The sequence below is a fragment of the Populus alba genome, chromosome 19 (assembly GCF_005239225.2).
Source record: "Populus alba chromosome 19, ASM523922v2, whole genome shotgun sequence".
Lineage (NCBI taxonomy): Eukaryota > Viridiplantae > Streptophyta > Magnoliopsida > Malpighiales > Salicaceae > Populus > Populus alba.
The window spans coordinates 18,353,797-18,372,226 of NC_133302.1; the positions used below are offsets into that span (position 1 = coordinate 18,353,797).

The window sequence follows — 18,430 nt, forward strand, 5'->3', positions numbered from 1 at the left end:
GGTTTGAGCTAATTTTTGCTTTAAAAAAATTAAATTGAACTTAAATCGATTGGTTTGAACCAGTTTCAGTTTGATTTTAATTTTTTTTTTTTAAATTCAATTTGGTTATTTTTTTTTTATAAAAACCAAACCAAATTGAAAATATCACCCCTATAAAAAAAAATATCTTTTTTATAATGCCATGGGATCGTGGACCTCTTGTGTTTCCTCACATCTAACATGTAACATCCCGTGCTTATAACATGCTTGTGATTTTGTTGGAAAATACTACTTTGTGGACAAGAAACTTATTGAAATGATTCACCATTTTTATTAATAATTCTTCCTCGATATTGTCAAATTTACTCAATATAGCGATCGGGTAAAACGTGAAAATTCACTCTTTTTAACATCCTTTTACTTTGTGTTTCATAACTTAATTAACTAAGAATTTTGTAACTGAGTGCAGCTGCTAAATGTCTTCGTGTGAAGCAAAATCCATGCTTCTCAAACCCTAAAATTAGATTGGCCCAGATGTAAACCAAAGTATTAATGTGATCTGATTAATGTAATCAATTGTAAAATAATTGCGATGTCCCAAGAACATCCACATATCTCCAACTCCTTGTAAGTATGGAAAAAAAAATACATCTGCCATAATATACAGTGACTCTGCCTCATGATAGAATTCTTTTTCAGAGAAGGTGAATCAAGGAGAGAGTTTCCATTAATGGAGGTCCATGGTAAGAGCTTGGGAGGACAAGCAACATAGGCCATAATGGTGTACATTCAACAGGCAGAAGCTAGACAGCACAGCAAAGCATCATCTATTGGACCATGACAACTCATCCCAGCACAGCCCCACTCCACATTACACTACAATTCCTTGCTCTCTCTTTTGCTTTTGCTTTTGTTTTGTTACATTTATTAGAAAATCCTCCCAACCAAAACTTATATATATAACTTATTTGATATTTATTTTTTAAAATATTTTTTTTAAAAAAAAAAAATTATTTATGATATCAACACTTATAAAAAAATATAAAAAAAGTTAATTTTAAATAACTATTTTTTTTGACAAAATAATAGTTGCAAATAACAGGGAAACAAACACCTTGTAATTATACAAGAGGTAACTGGACATCCGCCAGTCAACTCCGACATGACCCTGCTTTTCTTCTTCTAATATTTATATTTTTGGAGTATATTCGACAAGGTCAAGCAATCCAAGCTCCCCAGCTTTTATATTCAACTTCTACATCGTGTATGGATTCCTCATATTATGCAACACAATCCTCTTAACAAGATGAAAGAGAATCCAATTGCATCAATTTACCCTTAAAGAATTTGATACAGGATCATATATATATATATATATATATATATATATATATATATATATATATATGCTGAAATTAAATTGTTGAAAAATATATATTATGTTTTGCATCGTTTATTCCGTGGAAGACACGAAACTATCCTCTAAAATAAGACAAATGGACTCTCTCTGTCTCTCTAGCTACATGTATACAAGGACCTGTGTGTGCAAATCAAAGGTCACATATCTCTTTCTCCTAGTGGAGAAAACATTGTCTAGTTCTGATAAACAAGTTCTGTCTGGTAGCTTACAGACGAGCAATTAGAGACGATGAGTGTTCCACAAGCTCCACGGGTAAATTAATGTAGGAATTTGATTTATAGAGCATATGATTTTTTATTTTATGGTTGCAATGCATGGATTATAATTTTTTTTTTTATTGTTTTAGTGATTTATTTGCGTTACATGAAAAGAAAATAATCGTTGAAAAAAATATTTTTTGGTGCTAAATTGGTTGAAAATATTAAAAAATATTTTTCATCAGGGATTCTTTCAAAAATATTTATATCACTTCAAATAATTTTTTTAATTTTTTGATTATTTTATAGTTTCATGGTTTCTTTTTGTATTAATAAATATTATGGTCAATTCTTTTGTTTACGAGTCAGAATTATTTTGTTTTTGTTATTGTTGTTTGTTTTTTATATATATAATTAATCTTGTTGCTGTTATGATTTATTAAGAAAAGTGATGATTTTGTTAATGTTTTTTGTTTACAATGATGGGTTTTTTTAGTATTTTGAATTAATTTTGATACAAATAAAATATTTATTTTTTATATTTTTTAAGATTTAATTTAGTTCAATTCAGATTTTATATTTTTTAAAATTATTATTTAAATTAAGGATATAATTACTAAAGCAATTTTATTTTTTATATATAATATTTTATTTCATTTACCTATGACATTACCAATGGAATATAGTTTTCATACAAGTATTGTTCTATCAAAAACTCCTTTCTGACAGAATTCCTACGTTTTTCAGACGAATATTTTTCATAAAAAATGCTAAATTTTCTAATATTGTTTTTAAATAAAACTGTTGTGTACAATTTCAGAGGGAGTTTTATCTCCTCTTTAACATTGGTTTTGGACTTGGGCTTCCACATCATGGACGGTTCAACCTCAATCCAAATCTAATAATTGAGGACAAATGGTTTTAGTGGTTTTCAGTTTTTAAAAGATTTTGAATTTGAATCTCTTTTATAGCAAATTAAAAAAAAATTGAAGACGAAATAATATAAATTAAAATGACACTGAATATATAGAAAGATACAAGGAGTTTGGAAACGCGTGCAAACCGTGTTCCATCAAAATTCAATTTTATTTTATTAAAAATAATTTTTTTGTATGTTTTGAATCGTTTTAATACGCTGATCTTAAAAATAATTTTTTAAAAAATAAAAAAATATATTATTTTGATGTATTTCAACACAAAAAAATATTTTAAAAAATAATCACAACTATATTCTCATACACACACTATATTCACTTATAATTGCTAATTTTATATATAGCGCGTGATTGACACTGAGTAAATTTCTTTTCAACAAATTTACTTTTCAATGCACACTGAAAAAAAAAATTTGAATGCATTGTCAAATCGGATATTCTTAAGAAATTGAGAAACAATTATTTTTTTAGAAATTGATTTTTTGAAACATATTTATTTATTTTTGCAAACAGGCAGAGCCAAATGGGAGACAGTAACTTATAATCGCGAAAGGACAGGAGGCAAATTGGGCCAACCAGATCTTACGTGGGCTAGTTTTTGGTTTGATAATAATAAACTCCACGTGAACAAGTTTATGAAATGTCGGAAATTATGGATGATAATAAACTCCACGTGACCATGGCTATAGATAAACAACCATGGTCTGGTCGATATAGAGATAGCATTCCGTCGGGTGGGTTGAGACAGGGTTTTTATCCATACTCATCCTTGACCCGAAAAGTTTAAAATAATACTGCTCTGTTATTCTCGAATTAAAAATATTTATTGTTTTAACGGTTAAAAATATTTTTTATTTAAAAATAATATTTTTTTTATTTTATTTTTTAAAATTTATTTTAATATCAGCATATTAAAACGATATGAGAACATTAAAAATATTAATTTTAAAAAAAAAGATAAAATAAAATTCAATTTAAATAAAATATATTTTTAAAATACAAAAATAAATAAACTTCTAATTGTATGCGCTCTTTCTTTGAAAACTTTTCAATAATGTTCAGCATAATGACCTATCGACCCATGCTCTGGCTTGGACCAGCTTAATTACGAAGTAAACCAAGTAGGAATTTGGTTAACGAGATTTAATTGACCTATTAAGTGCACTCATGACTTAGTTGACTTAATTAAAATCTAGTTTAACTTTAAAAAATTATATAAAACAATACGGTTGATTTAATATTTTTTATATAAAAAAAATTATTTTAAATTGACTTACATTCTATTATGTTAGTTTTCAAACTCGTGATTTAGAACTTAAGTATGATCAAATTTAATAATTTTACTTTTTTAAAATTTATTTTTTTTATTTAATTGAATGATATTAAAAATATAAAGGAGAGAAATGTTTTCCTTTTCCATTAAAATTGTCTTTTTTTGTATCATGTAATTTGTTTTGTTTTGACAAAGAAAATGGAATTTTTATTAGCAGAATAGTTCAATAAATAAAAAGAAACAATAATAAGAAAAATCAATTCAGAAAAACTATAATGATTTCAACTAAAAAGGAAAAGGCAAATTTTTAATAAGAACCCTACTTTCTTATTCACTCATTTCTTTTTTTATTTTCACAAAAACATATTTTTTATGAGATTATTTTTTAAATAAAAACTTACTATGATAATAAAAGCAAGTACCAATTCAAAAAATCATGAATTGATCACCTCTTCGTAACTGATGAAAAATGTAAAATTAATAAATTTAGAAAACAAATATTTTATTATTATTATTATTATTATTATTATTATTATATTAATGAGAAAACTATTTTAAAAAATTCTATATGTTAGGATAATATATAATTATCCATAAAGGAAATTATTAGTAGAATATTTTTTTGAATAGAAGGTAGCGACAATTAACATAAAGGTTTGTTAAAAAAATTTAATCATTTGAAATAAAAATTAAAATACATTTCTTCGATCTAAACTCCGTTTACTTATAATTCATCTCTGTTTTAGCAAAAGCATATTTTCTAATTTAAATATTGTATTTTATATAAAAACCAATCATATGATCAAAAGTGAGTTTTAACTAAAAACTATATTAAAATAATGTCTCAAATATTTTGTATGTGATTGAAGAAACAAATTACATTAAAGTAAATTAAATTATATCAAAAATATATATAAAAATAAGATCTTAATTATCATTGAATATTCATAAGATTTGTTTTTTAATATTAGGTATATAATAATTAAAAAGAAATTGTTAGGTGCCATCCATCTTAGATCTAGGGCCAAGTTTTATGGTCAGAGATCTACAGCGAAGTGATTTTAATTTTAGACCTAAAGCTGAAATCACATTAGATATGTTTCCTTTTTTTTTCTTTTTTTTTAGAAGTCATAATGATAAAAAAAAAAAAAAAAGGTTTTACGGAAGTATAAGAAAAAAAGATCTGGTTCACCTCGCCAATAAATTTCTCTCTACTCTCAAATTGTCCTTTTTTTTGTAAAATATATATTAAAAATTTCTAAGTCAAGAAATACTAGAAAAAAGACTTAAGAAAAGTGAAAGAAAAATAAAAGATAAAAATACAAAACAAATAACAACTCATTTATATCCATAAGAAGGCTAAAATTTATTGCATCTCATTGGGTTCTCTTCCCAAATACATTTTTCTTTTTCCTAGAAATCTTTTTAGATTTATAATATTTTATCGTCTCTTTTCAAAGAATGACAAGACATTTAGTGAGCAATTATTTCCCTCAAATTCTCTTAAGTCTCTAATGTAAAATTACGCATTAAAGACCTAGGGGTAGCTAATGAGTTAGCTTCTTGATCAAGTTTTTTACAAATAAAAATAATTTTAAATAAAATGAGCTTATCAAACATATCAAACTCAAAAATCTTGGACTTAACAGTCAGCCAAACTCAAAATAACAAACATGCCAGATTCCTACAGTTTCCTACATGAATAAATCTGAAGTATAAGGATATCAAACGGCAAGAACAATCTAGCTCTACTGGTGCTTAATTAGCCTAACCTCAAGGAGCAAATTTGTCTACTGCTCATGTTGCTGGCTAGAGATTCTAGTCATGCATGACTTCTGTTTGTTTGAGGGCCTTGTTTCAAGCAACCCGACTTAGTTTAACCATTTGTATCTTGACTCCATTGCTAGAGTAGAGACTAGAGGGTTTCTATATATATATATATATATATATATCTTGACTCCATTGCTAGAGTAGAGACTAGAGGGTTTCTATTTTTTTCTACTTCTGACTTCTGAGCAGGTGTTGTCTCTCTTGAAATGAGCAAGAAATCAAGCAGTAGGCATTTATAATCTTTCGAAAAAGGATATGATGTTTGACAGTTGAGTGCAGGCTATATACAGCAGATTTACCATGCATGAATATCACTCTTTACTTTGCTACTTACTCCATTTTAGGATTCTTGATATCGACTTCTCCACTGCGCCTCCTACCTCTTGAATTCCCAGCCAACAGGGAGTTAATGATTCATGTGAATACTTTCTGAATCATTTTGCCCAGAAATAAATGGAAACAAATTAAATCAAGATTTATGATAATATCTCTGTGTGATTTGCAGATTTACAAACTTTTGCACTGTAGTAAACATGCATGGTCGTTTTATCCTTCGTGTCACACAACCAAGGCCTGAGGAGATGCTTCGGATATGGCGTCGAGCATGTAGAGAAGGGGAAAAAAGGACAGGGAAAGCAACAACAAGAGAGAAAAGGGGAAAAGTTTTCTTCTTGTTCACGTGTTGTTTTTTACCCCATGTTTTTTCACCTTCCAATCATGAGTTTGATTCCTGTTACCCCACCGTCTTTTTTTTAATTAAAATTAAATTAGTGCTAGATAGTGATTAATCATGAAAATTTCAAATATAAAGACTTTTACTTAAATTGTACATAGTAGGTCTCTGTACTTGCAATGCAATTTGCTGCGAGCTAGATTATTTTTTTATATATAAAATAATATTTAGGTTTTGAAATAGAGGTAAAAAAAAGGACATAAAACACTATTCATGATAAATTTGTATCCACAGCCAATCAAAAATCTCTCGTTACATTTGTTGCCAAAAATCATATAACTAAAATTACTTGATAAAAAAAAAATAACAAGAATTATAAAGTCTTTATCTATATAAAAAAAATTCATGTTAACTTTTTAAATCTATAACCCGAGTCATTAGACATGAAACTCTCAATTTAGAAAAACCATGAAGTACAATTAAAATAATTTGAAGGATAGAATTGAAAAAAATTATTAAAAAAAATAAAAAGAATGAGGCTTAAAATTGACATAAAAAATAAAAAAATAATGTAATTAAATGGTAAAATTAAAAAAAAATTATAAAAAGATCAAGAAAAAAAATTAAAAATCAAAACAAAGAGTACCAAATTAGAAAACATAATATTATCAATTTGAATTGAATGATATGAAATTAAACACCAATAAAACTTTATAAAAGGAACAAAATAAAAAAAATATAAATAATGAGAACCAAATTGAAGAGTATAATATATAGTAAATTGGGATTCAATGATGAAATTAAAAACAAATAAAATTTTTACAAAAGATCTAAAACAAAAAATGAGAAATAAAAAAATAATGATTGAAGTTGAAATACCAACAATCAAAAGAGTCAAGCTATAGTTTTTTAGGGAGGAGAGAAAGAAGAGGGAAAAAAAAAAAGGTTCACCAATAATAAACCGGACCACTACTGGAGACATATGTCACACCAATAATTAAAAAAAAAAAAAAAAGGATGCGACAATGCTTCCAACAACATTATAGAAGGGCATTTTTGGATGTTGGGAGCATAGTTATTAAACTCAAACCGGCCTGGCAGGTCGACCCGAAATCCTAGTTGACCTGGTTGCTAGGACCGGTCCAGGGTAAGACAAAAGACGGAATGAGAAAAAATTTGACAAAACCCGGTTGACATGCTGGGTTGATCCAGGACCCGGTCGACATAGCAAAACCCCGTTAAGACCCTTTTTTGTTCTTTTAAATGTGTTTTTTTCTCCTAGCCAAATACCTTTTTTTTTAAATATTTTTTTAGTTGGTTATTAACCATTTTCAAAGTTTACTATATAAATATTAGAAGAATATTTTATTTTTTCAATGTGGAATTTGAAATATTTTAATATATATATTTTATATTCACAAGAAAAAAGTTATATTTTTTCAATGTGGGATAAAAAACCTTTTTAGTTTAAATACTTCAACTGAAAAATGATAACATACTATCATAGTATCTTTTTAATTAGGATGAAAAAAATCTTTTTGGTTTAAATACTTCAACTTAAAAGGATAACATACTAACATAGTATCTTTTTAATGTGGGATAAAAAAACTTTTTGAAATAATCTTTTATTCATTATTTATAAACATGTCTCGCCTATATTTACATAGATTGTTTTTTATTTTTTCATATGGAATATTAAAACTTGAAATTTTTTTTTTAATTTTTCCGGGTTGATTCAGTTGACCAGAGTCAACTCATGTAACCCGAGACTAGCTCCTTGGCCAAGTCAACCCTAGGTCGGGTATAATAACTATGGCTGGGAGGCGCCGCACACACTACCCAAAGGGGGGGTGTGCCACACATGCATGTCTTTTTTTATCTAAATATAAAAGTACCATTGAGCTTGACTTTCTAATTAAAAAAAAAAAACAATTGTAATAAACCAAAAACACCCTTAACCTCAGGGCTTAACTTTTCTTATTTTAAAAGTATTTTCATCGTTTTATTGTGCATTATAACTATTTATTATTTTTATATTTGATTAAATATTAAATTACCCTTCAGCTTAAATTTTAATAATAAAAAAATCCTTTGTGAAAATACAAAAAAACCACATGAAGCAAGTTTAAAATTTTTTGCTTTCAAGGATATTTTTATAATTTTATTATAAAATTAAGATGAAAAAATATTTATTTATCTTGATCAATTTAAAAATAACAAATAAAACATGTAAAAACAATTCAATACTCTTGGAAAGAATGAATTTTTTTTAAATGAAGAGATAAAAATACTATTATATTGTTATAGTGAACAGTAACATTAAATTTTCAGTTAAGTTTTGTTAATGTTGAACGATAAAACAATAATATAAAATCATTTTTTAACTTTATCGATAACTTAATAATTATTATTTTGACCGAGTAATTCTTTGATATTTCCTTTCAATTATTTTTTTTAGTTGCTCAAAACTTTGTCAATAAGTCATCCATTGGATCCAATCATTTCGATACACAACAATATTGACGATACCCTTCTTCGATGACTTTCTGTGTGGCTATGGACTTCAATTATTGTTAGAAGCCTAAGTAATAAAATAATAAAAAAAAAGAAAAAAAAGAGGAAAGCTTCCTCAACGGTGTTGCTATGGGCTACTTATTCGTATTGATTTGAGACTTTTATGTCACAAGACTCACGACAAGTGATTTTAGTTAGAAGAAGTTTTTTATAAGAATAATGTTTTTTTTTAAAACAATTATTATTATTTATCTTTTTTTATTTTTTTCTTTGCAGGGTCTACAACCTCTAAGAGGGTATACAGATCCCCAACATGGGTCAGACGAGACCCAAGCATGTGAGTCTGTTTCCAGCACGCCGTTGTGCAAACTCGCTTACCTGCGTCTGGCCTTAGTGCCCAGGATATGACAACCTCTGCGCCGGGTGTCTGCAGCCAAACGTGTTCTACTAAAATTTACACTGACCGTTTTCTTCTAAACCATTCATTCAATGTCAAATGCATTCCAATGAAAAGATAATTCAATCTTTCATTGCAGTCTTTACAACTCTTTGTAGCAAGAACAGCTCTATCATTACAATACTTCAATTTACTGTGATTTGTGTATATATAAACAGTAATACAGACACTGGGCTATTTTAGTATATTTTGTAATTTTTGCAAACTCTAACTTTTGGACTCAAGTTTTACATGGAAGCATTGGAAGGAGACTTTGCAACAGGTATCCAGCTTAGTAATGCTAACAATTTAGTGTTGAAAGTTGTCACTGCAAAAGCTGGATGCTGATTTACAGCCACAATAAGCAGCCAGGGAATTTCTTTATTTTCTCCCATGGACTAAAAATAGTGGAGGAGAGGAGGGGTTGGAATCCTTGATGACGACTTGTGCGAATGTTTCACGTGCACAAGGCACAAGTTTTTCTCTTGAGTCCAGCCATTATCATTGGACTTGTTGGCATAAAATGAAAGGAGAGCGATAAAGAATACGATTCAGGTGAATCCAGGCAAAATTCTCCAACTATATTGGGTCCATCAAGAACCTGAACCTTTAATTTTTAAGCAATTCAGATTGAATTAATCTATTAACTTATTCTAATTTCAAAGTTGTGTTTAATTTAGTGTTCCATGATATATATATACAAAGACAAAAATAAAAAACATAATAATTTTGACGTAAAAGATACAGTAAAACAACAAAAACACGGGACTCATCCCCATCAACACTGGCTCGTGAAGGTGTTTTCATGTTCTCCAGCATCACTCATGAGGTTTTCAAGATTTTATCATTTGTGGTCCATCAAAGATTTGCATGGCATTTTCTTCCTTTGCATCATGTCGCGTTACGACCACAAGTAAAATCAGTAAATCTTTTTGACGGAAAACTATAAAAAGAAAGCCATGGTCCCCGAATTGTATCTACCAGAAAATTTGGCAGGTTTTTTTTTTTTTTTTTTTCCCAAGTGACTGGAGAAATGCTTGGTTACTTGCTATCAGCATTATGATTATTGTTGTTTTGATGGGAAGACATCTAGATTTCTTTGAATTTAAAAACAATCAGAACTATAGCAAGAGGAGGAAGGGTCACTGTGGTTTAATAACCATTTATATCCATGCAGCCCTTCACTATCCTAAATAAAATACTTGAGCATATGCAGATTAAGAACTACAAAATGTTGTCGAAAAAAGAAATTGTTTCTGAGTTTAACGTTTATAATGAAAAGAACAGAGATGTTTTGCACAGCAAGGGTGCATCAAATTTGAATTCAAAAGTCTGTATATCATATAACCTTTTCCAGTGTCTTGCAGTGGAAAGTCCTTTGATTAACAATCAACACAAATCTTGCTCCATTTTTATTGTCAAACGTCCATAATATATATCAATTATGGCACTTCCAATATACCATTCAAAATGTTTGCAATACAAACAGCAGAATGTATGGCTTATTAGAAAAGCAGGGCATTGTCTTAGCAGAAACTATTGTACAGAAAACCGAAAGTTTGATCAAACCTACAAGGGCAAAATGCCAAAGAATGGTGCTGTAATGAAACCCCACGTTTCTTGCCTTCCATGGTGTTTCCCTCTTCTTCTTCTTTTTATATCCTTTGCTTGAATGCCCTCTTTAACAAGTCCAAGAAGATGATCTCTTGAGCACAGGATTCATTTGCTTGTCCTCTTCCATAGAAATCATCCCCAAGTGTGAAGGGTCCTCCAGCATCATCTTTGCCACCAAGTATCCAGCAATTGACCATGTCTGATATTTCCTTGCCTGTTTACCAATGTATCTGCCAAGTTTCCCATCATAATATTCCGGCCAGCTGTCTTTCAGTAGACGGGTCTCAGCAAGATCAATCGCTTTTCTTGCGATTTGGGGTCGTCCCGTTTTGATGCACGCAGCAGTCAGCAACCATAAAAGCACTGAAAGGAAAAGGAAAAAAAAATATATGGTGCAAAACAAAAGGACATGTTATGTACATACACATTATTTATTCTCTGCATATTATGTGAGAAAGACCTTCAAAATTAAGTTAAGAGAAACAGAAATAACAAACTGAAGGAAGTTTCATTGCTAAAATTTTGAAGGAAGAGATTAGAGGCTTTTAGCTCATGAAAACGAAGAAGGAAATAGATTGGGCAGTGCCATTTCTAGTAACTTGAATTCAGCCCATTACACTCGTTTCTAAATCATTACAGTGAATGAGTGAGCAGCTCATCCTACTATTGGAAATTTGTTTACTGTATGCCCTTATGAACATATAAATTTATCTAACACAACCAATGCAGGCTACTTGCATGATCTCAGTATCGTTGATACTTAGCCACTGCTCAAATCTTATTATTGTTATTATTATTTAGGGGAGTGCTCTATGTTGCAGGGATAAAAACGAAAGAATAAGAAAATTACCAGTGCATGATAATGCAGGCAGAGCTTCTCAATAATTTACAATTTATGCATGCATGTTGGTCATGTTATTAATTTTCAAAAAGCTGAGGACTTCATGGATCTATAAATTAGTGCAATCTGAGGATCACTGAAAGAAGATCACAGTATGGGTAAAACTATCTCAGCGTCTTATTAGTTTCCAGTTCCCACTTCCAGCACAATATCTATAAATGCAAAAAGTATTCGGTATAGCTAAATTGAATAATAGTAAAAGCAAAGGGGATACTGAAAGCCATACTGTAGAACCAGCCAGATAACCTAGACAATATGATTGGTTCTCTCTCTTTACTAGCTTCTAAATTTAAAATACAATTATGGTTTCAGATTCAGATTCAGCCTTTTAAAACCAAATACAGTCAATGAATCTAAAAAAGTATGACAGAAGGACTCCTTATGGAAGGAAATATTTATTAATTGATATCCGTTAGTCACGAAAGAGAGTAATCAATTAAACAGACAGAATAAGGAACATACCTGGCCAGGATCCTCCATTATGATAGCTCCATCTAGTATTCTTGGGATCGCAACCAGTTACAATTCGCCATTCATGACTTTCTATTGCAGGATAAGCTATTTTTAGAGGCATTTCTCCCACTAGCTCCTCCCAGCGAGCTTCAATGAGATCCATGATAGCCATTGATTGTTCATGAGTTGCAAGAGAAGACAGGATGGCAATGCAATTTCCTAAAGCAAACCATCTAAAATCCATCCTCGCGGGACTAACATTGCCAATAAAGTAGCCTCCACGAGTTGGCATGAAATCAAATACCCAATATGGGATTGAATCAGGAATAACGTTGAACTTATTTACAGCAGTGTGAGAATACTCCTCAGTCTTATATCTGTATATGTCATTCAGTTGTTGAAAGTCAAGCCAGAAGTAACTCCGCATGTGATAGCTCAAGGCATGCAAACGTTTCACAATTTTCTCAATACATTCTTTTCCTTCTTCGTCATGTTTCAACAATGAGCAAGCACTTCTCAATGCCATGAAAAAAAGTGCTTGAATTTCAATAGGATAACCATAGATGCCCTGCAAATAAATCAATGCAGTTTGAACATGTAACAAGCTTGAACTTACCAAAACCCTATGAGCAAAACAGAACAGCCTACAAGAGAAATTATACAATACTAAGAATTTTAATTTAGGTGTGCATGCACATGAGTGGTTGAGGGTGAAACAGAAACTAGATTATGATAATTTGGCCTCTATGCGAGTTATTGTTACAAGGAAGTTATCAAAGCACCATGTTGTCACAATGACTGGATGGGGTTGATACAAGCAGAATGGTAGTCAATCCATGGAAATAGTAGATGAAAAGTGTATATGCTCATGAGAAAAACTAAGCCCACATTCACATAGTATGACAATTTCTTCCTTTTATTTTTTTTGTAATTAGTATTGATATTACTCTATGTCTGTTTATTTGACTGCATTTGTCTATAAAGAGAAAATACAGAAAGATGGCATCATCTGTTGTCTTAAAGCAAATCTGGAAGGAAACAAAGAGTTAATTTCAAAGTGCTTCTGGACTGCATATGACTTTATTTTACTAAGAAACTGAAAATTGTGATATGATAAGCATGCTAAATGATAATACAAACTGGAAAAAAAAAAAAAAAAAAAAAAGATCCAGCTCTACATGATTGCATGCACTACTTCACATTAAACAAAACAGGATACTTAGACTTTAGGGAACTTCCTAGGCTGCAGGAGCTTAATCAACACAAGCTATGTACACTCCATTAGCATTTAACCAATGCCAAAAGGGTTTAGTGTATTTAACAGGGTGTTTAAATTTCACACATACTCCATATGAAATCATAAACATTAAGTTAATTTTAGGTTATGTTTAACTCCTGTATACTAATCGTTTGCAATTCTCCCAAAAATTCCCCTCCTGTTTTAAGAAAGGGGATGGATAGAAACAAGTAATTGATAGCTAAAACAAAGGTGTGGTGCACCCAGCGACCAGTTTCATCAATGTATTATGTGTCTCATGTCTACTACCTGTTGGAGTTTGCTAGTTAGAAAAAAGATTATTTCAAGAAGTAAAGTAATTGTTCAAAAACAGAGCGATGCTCCAATTTTCTGGAAAGTTTCAGAAAAAAAGAAAAACTGGAACTTCTTTTTCAAATATTTCTCTGTCTAGAAAACTAAAAAACTAGTTTTTCAGTTTTTAAAATTTATACAGAGTTTGGAAAGCATATTTAGAGGTTCCCCACAATTACAAGTTTTCCATTTTTTTTCAAATGAAGAAAAGAGAAGCAATACATTTTTTTTTCTTTTATATATAAGCACTTTTTAGCAATGTAAATATTTATTTTTTACATTTTCATATTTAGTTAGTGTAATAAATTTACTTTTTATTATAGATCTAATACAAAGATTTTTTTTTGAGTTAATAATGTAACTTTTCATGATAATTTTTAATTTAAATGAAATAAATTAATATTCTACAATTAGATTATCATGAATACAAAAGACTATCACGAATACAAAAGATTAAGATAACTATTAAAAATTATGGTTTTGACTTATTTTACAAAAAAAAATAAACAATTGTAATCTTGATGTATTTCTTGTTTTTTTTTTTTTTCCCTGGTTCTAAGACCTATAGTTCTAGTGACCAGCTTGTTTTTCTTAAATTGTCTTTCATTATTAAGAAAGGGTAATGAAGATAAAATACAACCTTATTTTCACCTGTCTCGATAATATTTTTCCTTGTTCACTAATATAAAAAAATCATTTTTGTTCTCAACATATGAATACATTTTCCAATTTTACATTGGAAAAGGAAAACTTAAAAGGAGAAGTACAAGAAAACTCCAAATGGAAAGGGAAAATATTTTTCTGTTAATGAACAAACCAACTTGGCCTAGTGACTACAATTATGAGAATGAATTACTTGGAATCAAGGTTGTTAAAATCATGATTTTAACACGGCACGGAAAGCCGTTCACAAAATCGGATCGTAAAAATCGTAAAAAAATCGTCAGGAATTTTAAAATACATTAAAAAAAAAATTCATGCTTTAAATAAAAATTTATAAATAGTTTAAGCACCTTAAAAATAATGCTTCAAATAAAAATTCATACATAATTCAAATATCTTAAAATATATGGTTCAAATAAAAATCATCCTAATACATAATTTAAAATAACTTTCCATTTTTAAGTCAAGAAAGAGAGCTGAGTCACTTCTGAAAGTGCTGTGTGTTTTTGTAATGTAAGAACATGGGAGACAGGGAGAGGCTTTTAGATTTTCTTGAGGACAGGAAAGTGGAGAGAGATTGGAATGTGCGTGTTGTGTAAGAGAAGGTGAAGGTAACGCAAGTGAGTGGCGTTTGTAGGGTACGTGCCGAGGGAAAACATGAGTGAATTGTTAATCAGTTACTTGCCTTTGATCTGTTCCATCCAATAGGCGGGTGACACGTGGCAGAAATACTGAAATTTTATCTCCTGCGGCCGAACTCGTTCAATCGGGTGTGAAATCACGTGATTTTATACGATTTCATCCATTTTATTTTAACTGTTTTTGACCCGATTTTGCTCATTTCCGAGTTTTATGAATGATTTAGCACGTAAAGTCTATATTAACTCGTAAAAACGTACGATTTTACGACTTGAACCGCGATTTTAACAACCTTGCTTGGAATCTCCACCATTCTTTCAGAAGAAATCAAATCAGTTGATCTCTAAAGGCATTTAGTGTTGCATAATAGTAATTAACAACAACAGTCATATACATACAGGTGGGAAGGGGTGAAGAAAGAGACATGAGGAAAACTTACCATTCTGCGATCAATCATAGAGCATCCATCGGCACATAGAAGGGTAGGGAAAGTATCAAACCCCTCTGACAAGCACAACATCAATATGAGCCTCATTCCTTTCTGGCACTCTGGAGTTTCTGCTAGAGATATATCTCCAGTAGACTTTGTATATGCTCGGAGCAGAATGATCCACCAAAAACCAGAGTCCACTGGAGCAACTCTTCCAATTGCGCTCTCACCAAAATCTGCAACCAGAGAGTCTGTTTTTCGAATAGGATCATGAAGAACTTTAAAGCTGGCTGGCATTGCCCCTTCACCAAGCTTGAATTGATCTATTCTCTTTTCCCATCCTTGGAGATGCAGTGTCTTCAGAAGGAATTGCTTGACTATTTCAGGCTCACCATTCATCAGAAAAGCTAGGGCACTGGGTACAAAGTCTCGTACAAAAACCTGGACAAAAGACCTCAAGAAAATCATAAAAATGATAATAAATTCATACCCCTGACAAATGCATACAATCACATTGCAACTGCCTTCCATTTGGAGAAGTCAGAAGCACGAGATTTATGAAATTTCCAATAAATCATTTGCCAAAAACAAATGGCGCTTATCAGAGGATTTAGTTTTCAATTTATCACATGATCAAATTCCTGCCTTACTTTACTCTGTACTTCCACCTAAGGCATTCTTCAAATATTATCAGCTCATATGTTTAATGAATTTACATGCAGAGCAAATATAAGTCGACCATTTCCCTCACTTTGAACATAATTTACAATTTAATGACATCCTTAGTATCATTGATTCCCAACCCCTAATGGGATTACCATCATCAGCTCAAAGCATTTATTTAAGCTTATTGCATGCTTAGTATAGAGCCTCCTCTCTTTGTGATGCATAAAATTAGCAAGATACAGTTAACACCATATAAAGACAATCTATCAAGTATCATAACATATTAACCAAAGAAACAAATTAAACCAATTACAAACATCCCAATGCCTGATGCTCCATTAATGACACAGAAAACCAACAAAACCATAAAGAGAATTCCACATTTGGTAAAAAAGAATTACCTGATCATAGTTCAAGACCTCCTCTGAGGCATGGTCATACGCGGCAATAGTACCAACCGGTTGGCCTCTGAAGAAAACTAAAGACCGCCGTAGAGCCTCCCATGCATCAGCCACCATTGGGTGAGGCTCAAACGAGTTGCGAGCAGATGAGGCTGGCGTGTCCAACCCGGACCTTCCACCAGGTGAACACGTGGTCTCAAAGTTATCAATTCCTTTTGCAAGCCCATTCGAGAGCTCGCTAAGAGACCTCTCATCAAATGATCTCTGCCTCTCTATGTTCAACTTTGGCTTGTCAAGGAGGCGAGAGAAATCAAAATCATTCATTTCGGATATTGGACACACTGAGCTCACATTCATAAGCCCCACCGTTTCTTTAGTCCCATCCATTTGTTTTTCTCTTTCAAAACTTGATTGCTACAGAAAATGCTTTGTTTCTATCACCAAATGCAAAACAAGAATCACCAGCTTTAGAACATAAACATTCAACAGCCAACATACAAAGATAATATTTAACAATCACACACAAATATCATCAACAGGAAAGTAAAAACCAGAAATAAAAACTTGGAAAGCTCAAAATAGAAAATGCAACATGCTATAAACTCTATTTATAAGAAAAAATTAAACCTCTTATCCATTTAAATATACTCCAATAATTAATACTTATCCCTTTTTAGCTTTATAGACATTAAATGGGCTACGAGGGAGAAGAAGAAATTTGGAAAGTACCCTTTTTGTAATTTTACACAAAACACATACATTACACTTAAATTTCAATTACATTTTCCATTAAAATCCAGAAACGAAAACTTGAAAACCAACAGCAGTAGATCAAGATCCACAAAATATCAAAATAACGGAAGACAAAGACTTTTACTATCTTAAAATAAACGACCACTTCATGTAAAAATGTAAGCAAAAAATGAGTCAAAATTGAGAGGTTCAACAAAGAAAGCAACAAAATTGAGAGACAAAAACCCAGATCTAAAAACCTTCAAAGAAATGCTTCTCCTCAATATCTACACAGAAAAAGAGACAAACAAAGAAAGAAGGAATGACTCGAAGAAGAGAAAAACCTTCGCAGTGAGAAAATGACTGGTGAAAAATCTCTCCGGCGACAGCAATTTCGCCGGCAAACGGTCGGTGAAGAGAGAAAGAAAAGGAGAAGACACGAGTAGGAGAGAGAGATACAGTTGAAAGAAAGAAAGCGGGGTTTGCCTGCAACAGCTCATATTTATAGCTAGAGAGGGAGAGAGAAGGAGACCTCCAAGGTTTTTCTGTAAGAAAGGAGACGGTGATGGCCGGTTAATAGGGCACGAGGATAATTAATTTTTTATGTATTTTTAGATCAAAAATAATTTTTAAAATATAAATAATATATTATTTTAATATATTTTTAAATAAAAAATATTTTAATACTTTCAAATATTCATATTGATTGATTAAAGAAAGCATTATAAATTTGGTGATTGCTCGCTTGAGTTGTGACAGATTGAGTTAACTTAAGTGTCCATGCCCAGTTTTTAACTGTCTTGGATTGTTCAGTTGCAACTTCTTATAATAGTTATTATGTATGGGTTTGTGATTGTGCGGCAGTGATAATTTTAAGTATGTTTTACTTATAAGTATATTAAAATAAAAAATTTTATTTTATAAAAATTATTTTTAACATCAATATATTAAAATAATATAAAAAAATTATTTTAAATAAAATAAATAAATAATTTAAAAAAAACATGATTTACGCACCATAAATCCAGCTGCCTTGATTAGATGAATTTAAAAATTCAGAATCAAAAGTTTAAACTTTCAGTTAAA

General features: G+C 30.6%; 1 protein-coding gene across 1 annotated transcript; it reads right to left on the minus strand.

Annotated features, from left to right (window-relative positions):
• Positions 1-10,679: 10,679 nt before the first annotated feature.
• LOC118056491 (probable alkaline/neutral invertase D) lies at positions 10,680-17,891 on the minus strand. Its single transcript, XM_035068712.2, has 5 exons — positions 17,689-17,891; positions 16,613-17,046; positions 15,555-15,986; positions 12,235-12,793; positions 10,680-11,234 (listed from the first exon to the last, which is right to left on the minus strand). Exons 2-5 carry the CDS (start codon positions 16,997-16,999, stop codon positions 10,939-10,941), a joined length of 1,674 nt encoding a protein of 557 aa, XP_034924603.1. The 5' UTR covers positions 17,000-17,046; positions 17,689-17,891; the 3' UTR covers positions 10,680-10,938.
• Between the last annotated feature and the right edge of the window lie 539 nt (positions 17,892-18,430).

Coding starts and splice junctions, on each gene's coding strand:
- LOC118056491 (XM_035068712.2), bottom strand. CDS start 16,999: ATGGATGGGACTAAAGAAACGGTGGGGCTTATGAATGTGAGCTCAGTG. Junction 12,794..15,554: donor CTATGATTGATCGCAGAATG/GTAAGTTTTCCT, acceptor ATTTATTTGCAG/GGCATCTATGGTTATCCTAT. Junction 11,235..12,234: donor TAATGGAGGATCCTGGCCAG/GTATGTTCCTTA, acceptor TTTTCCTTTCAG/TGCTTTTATGGTTGCTGACT.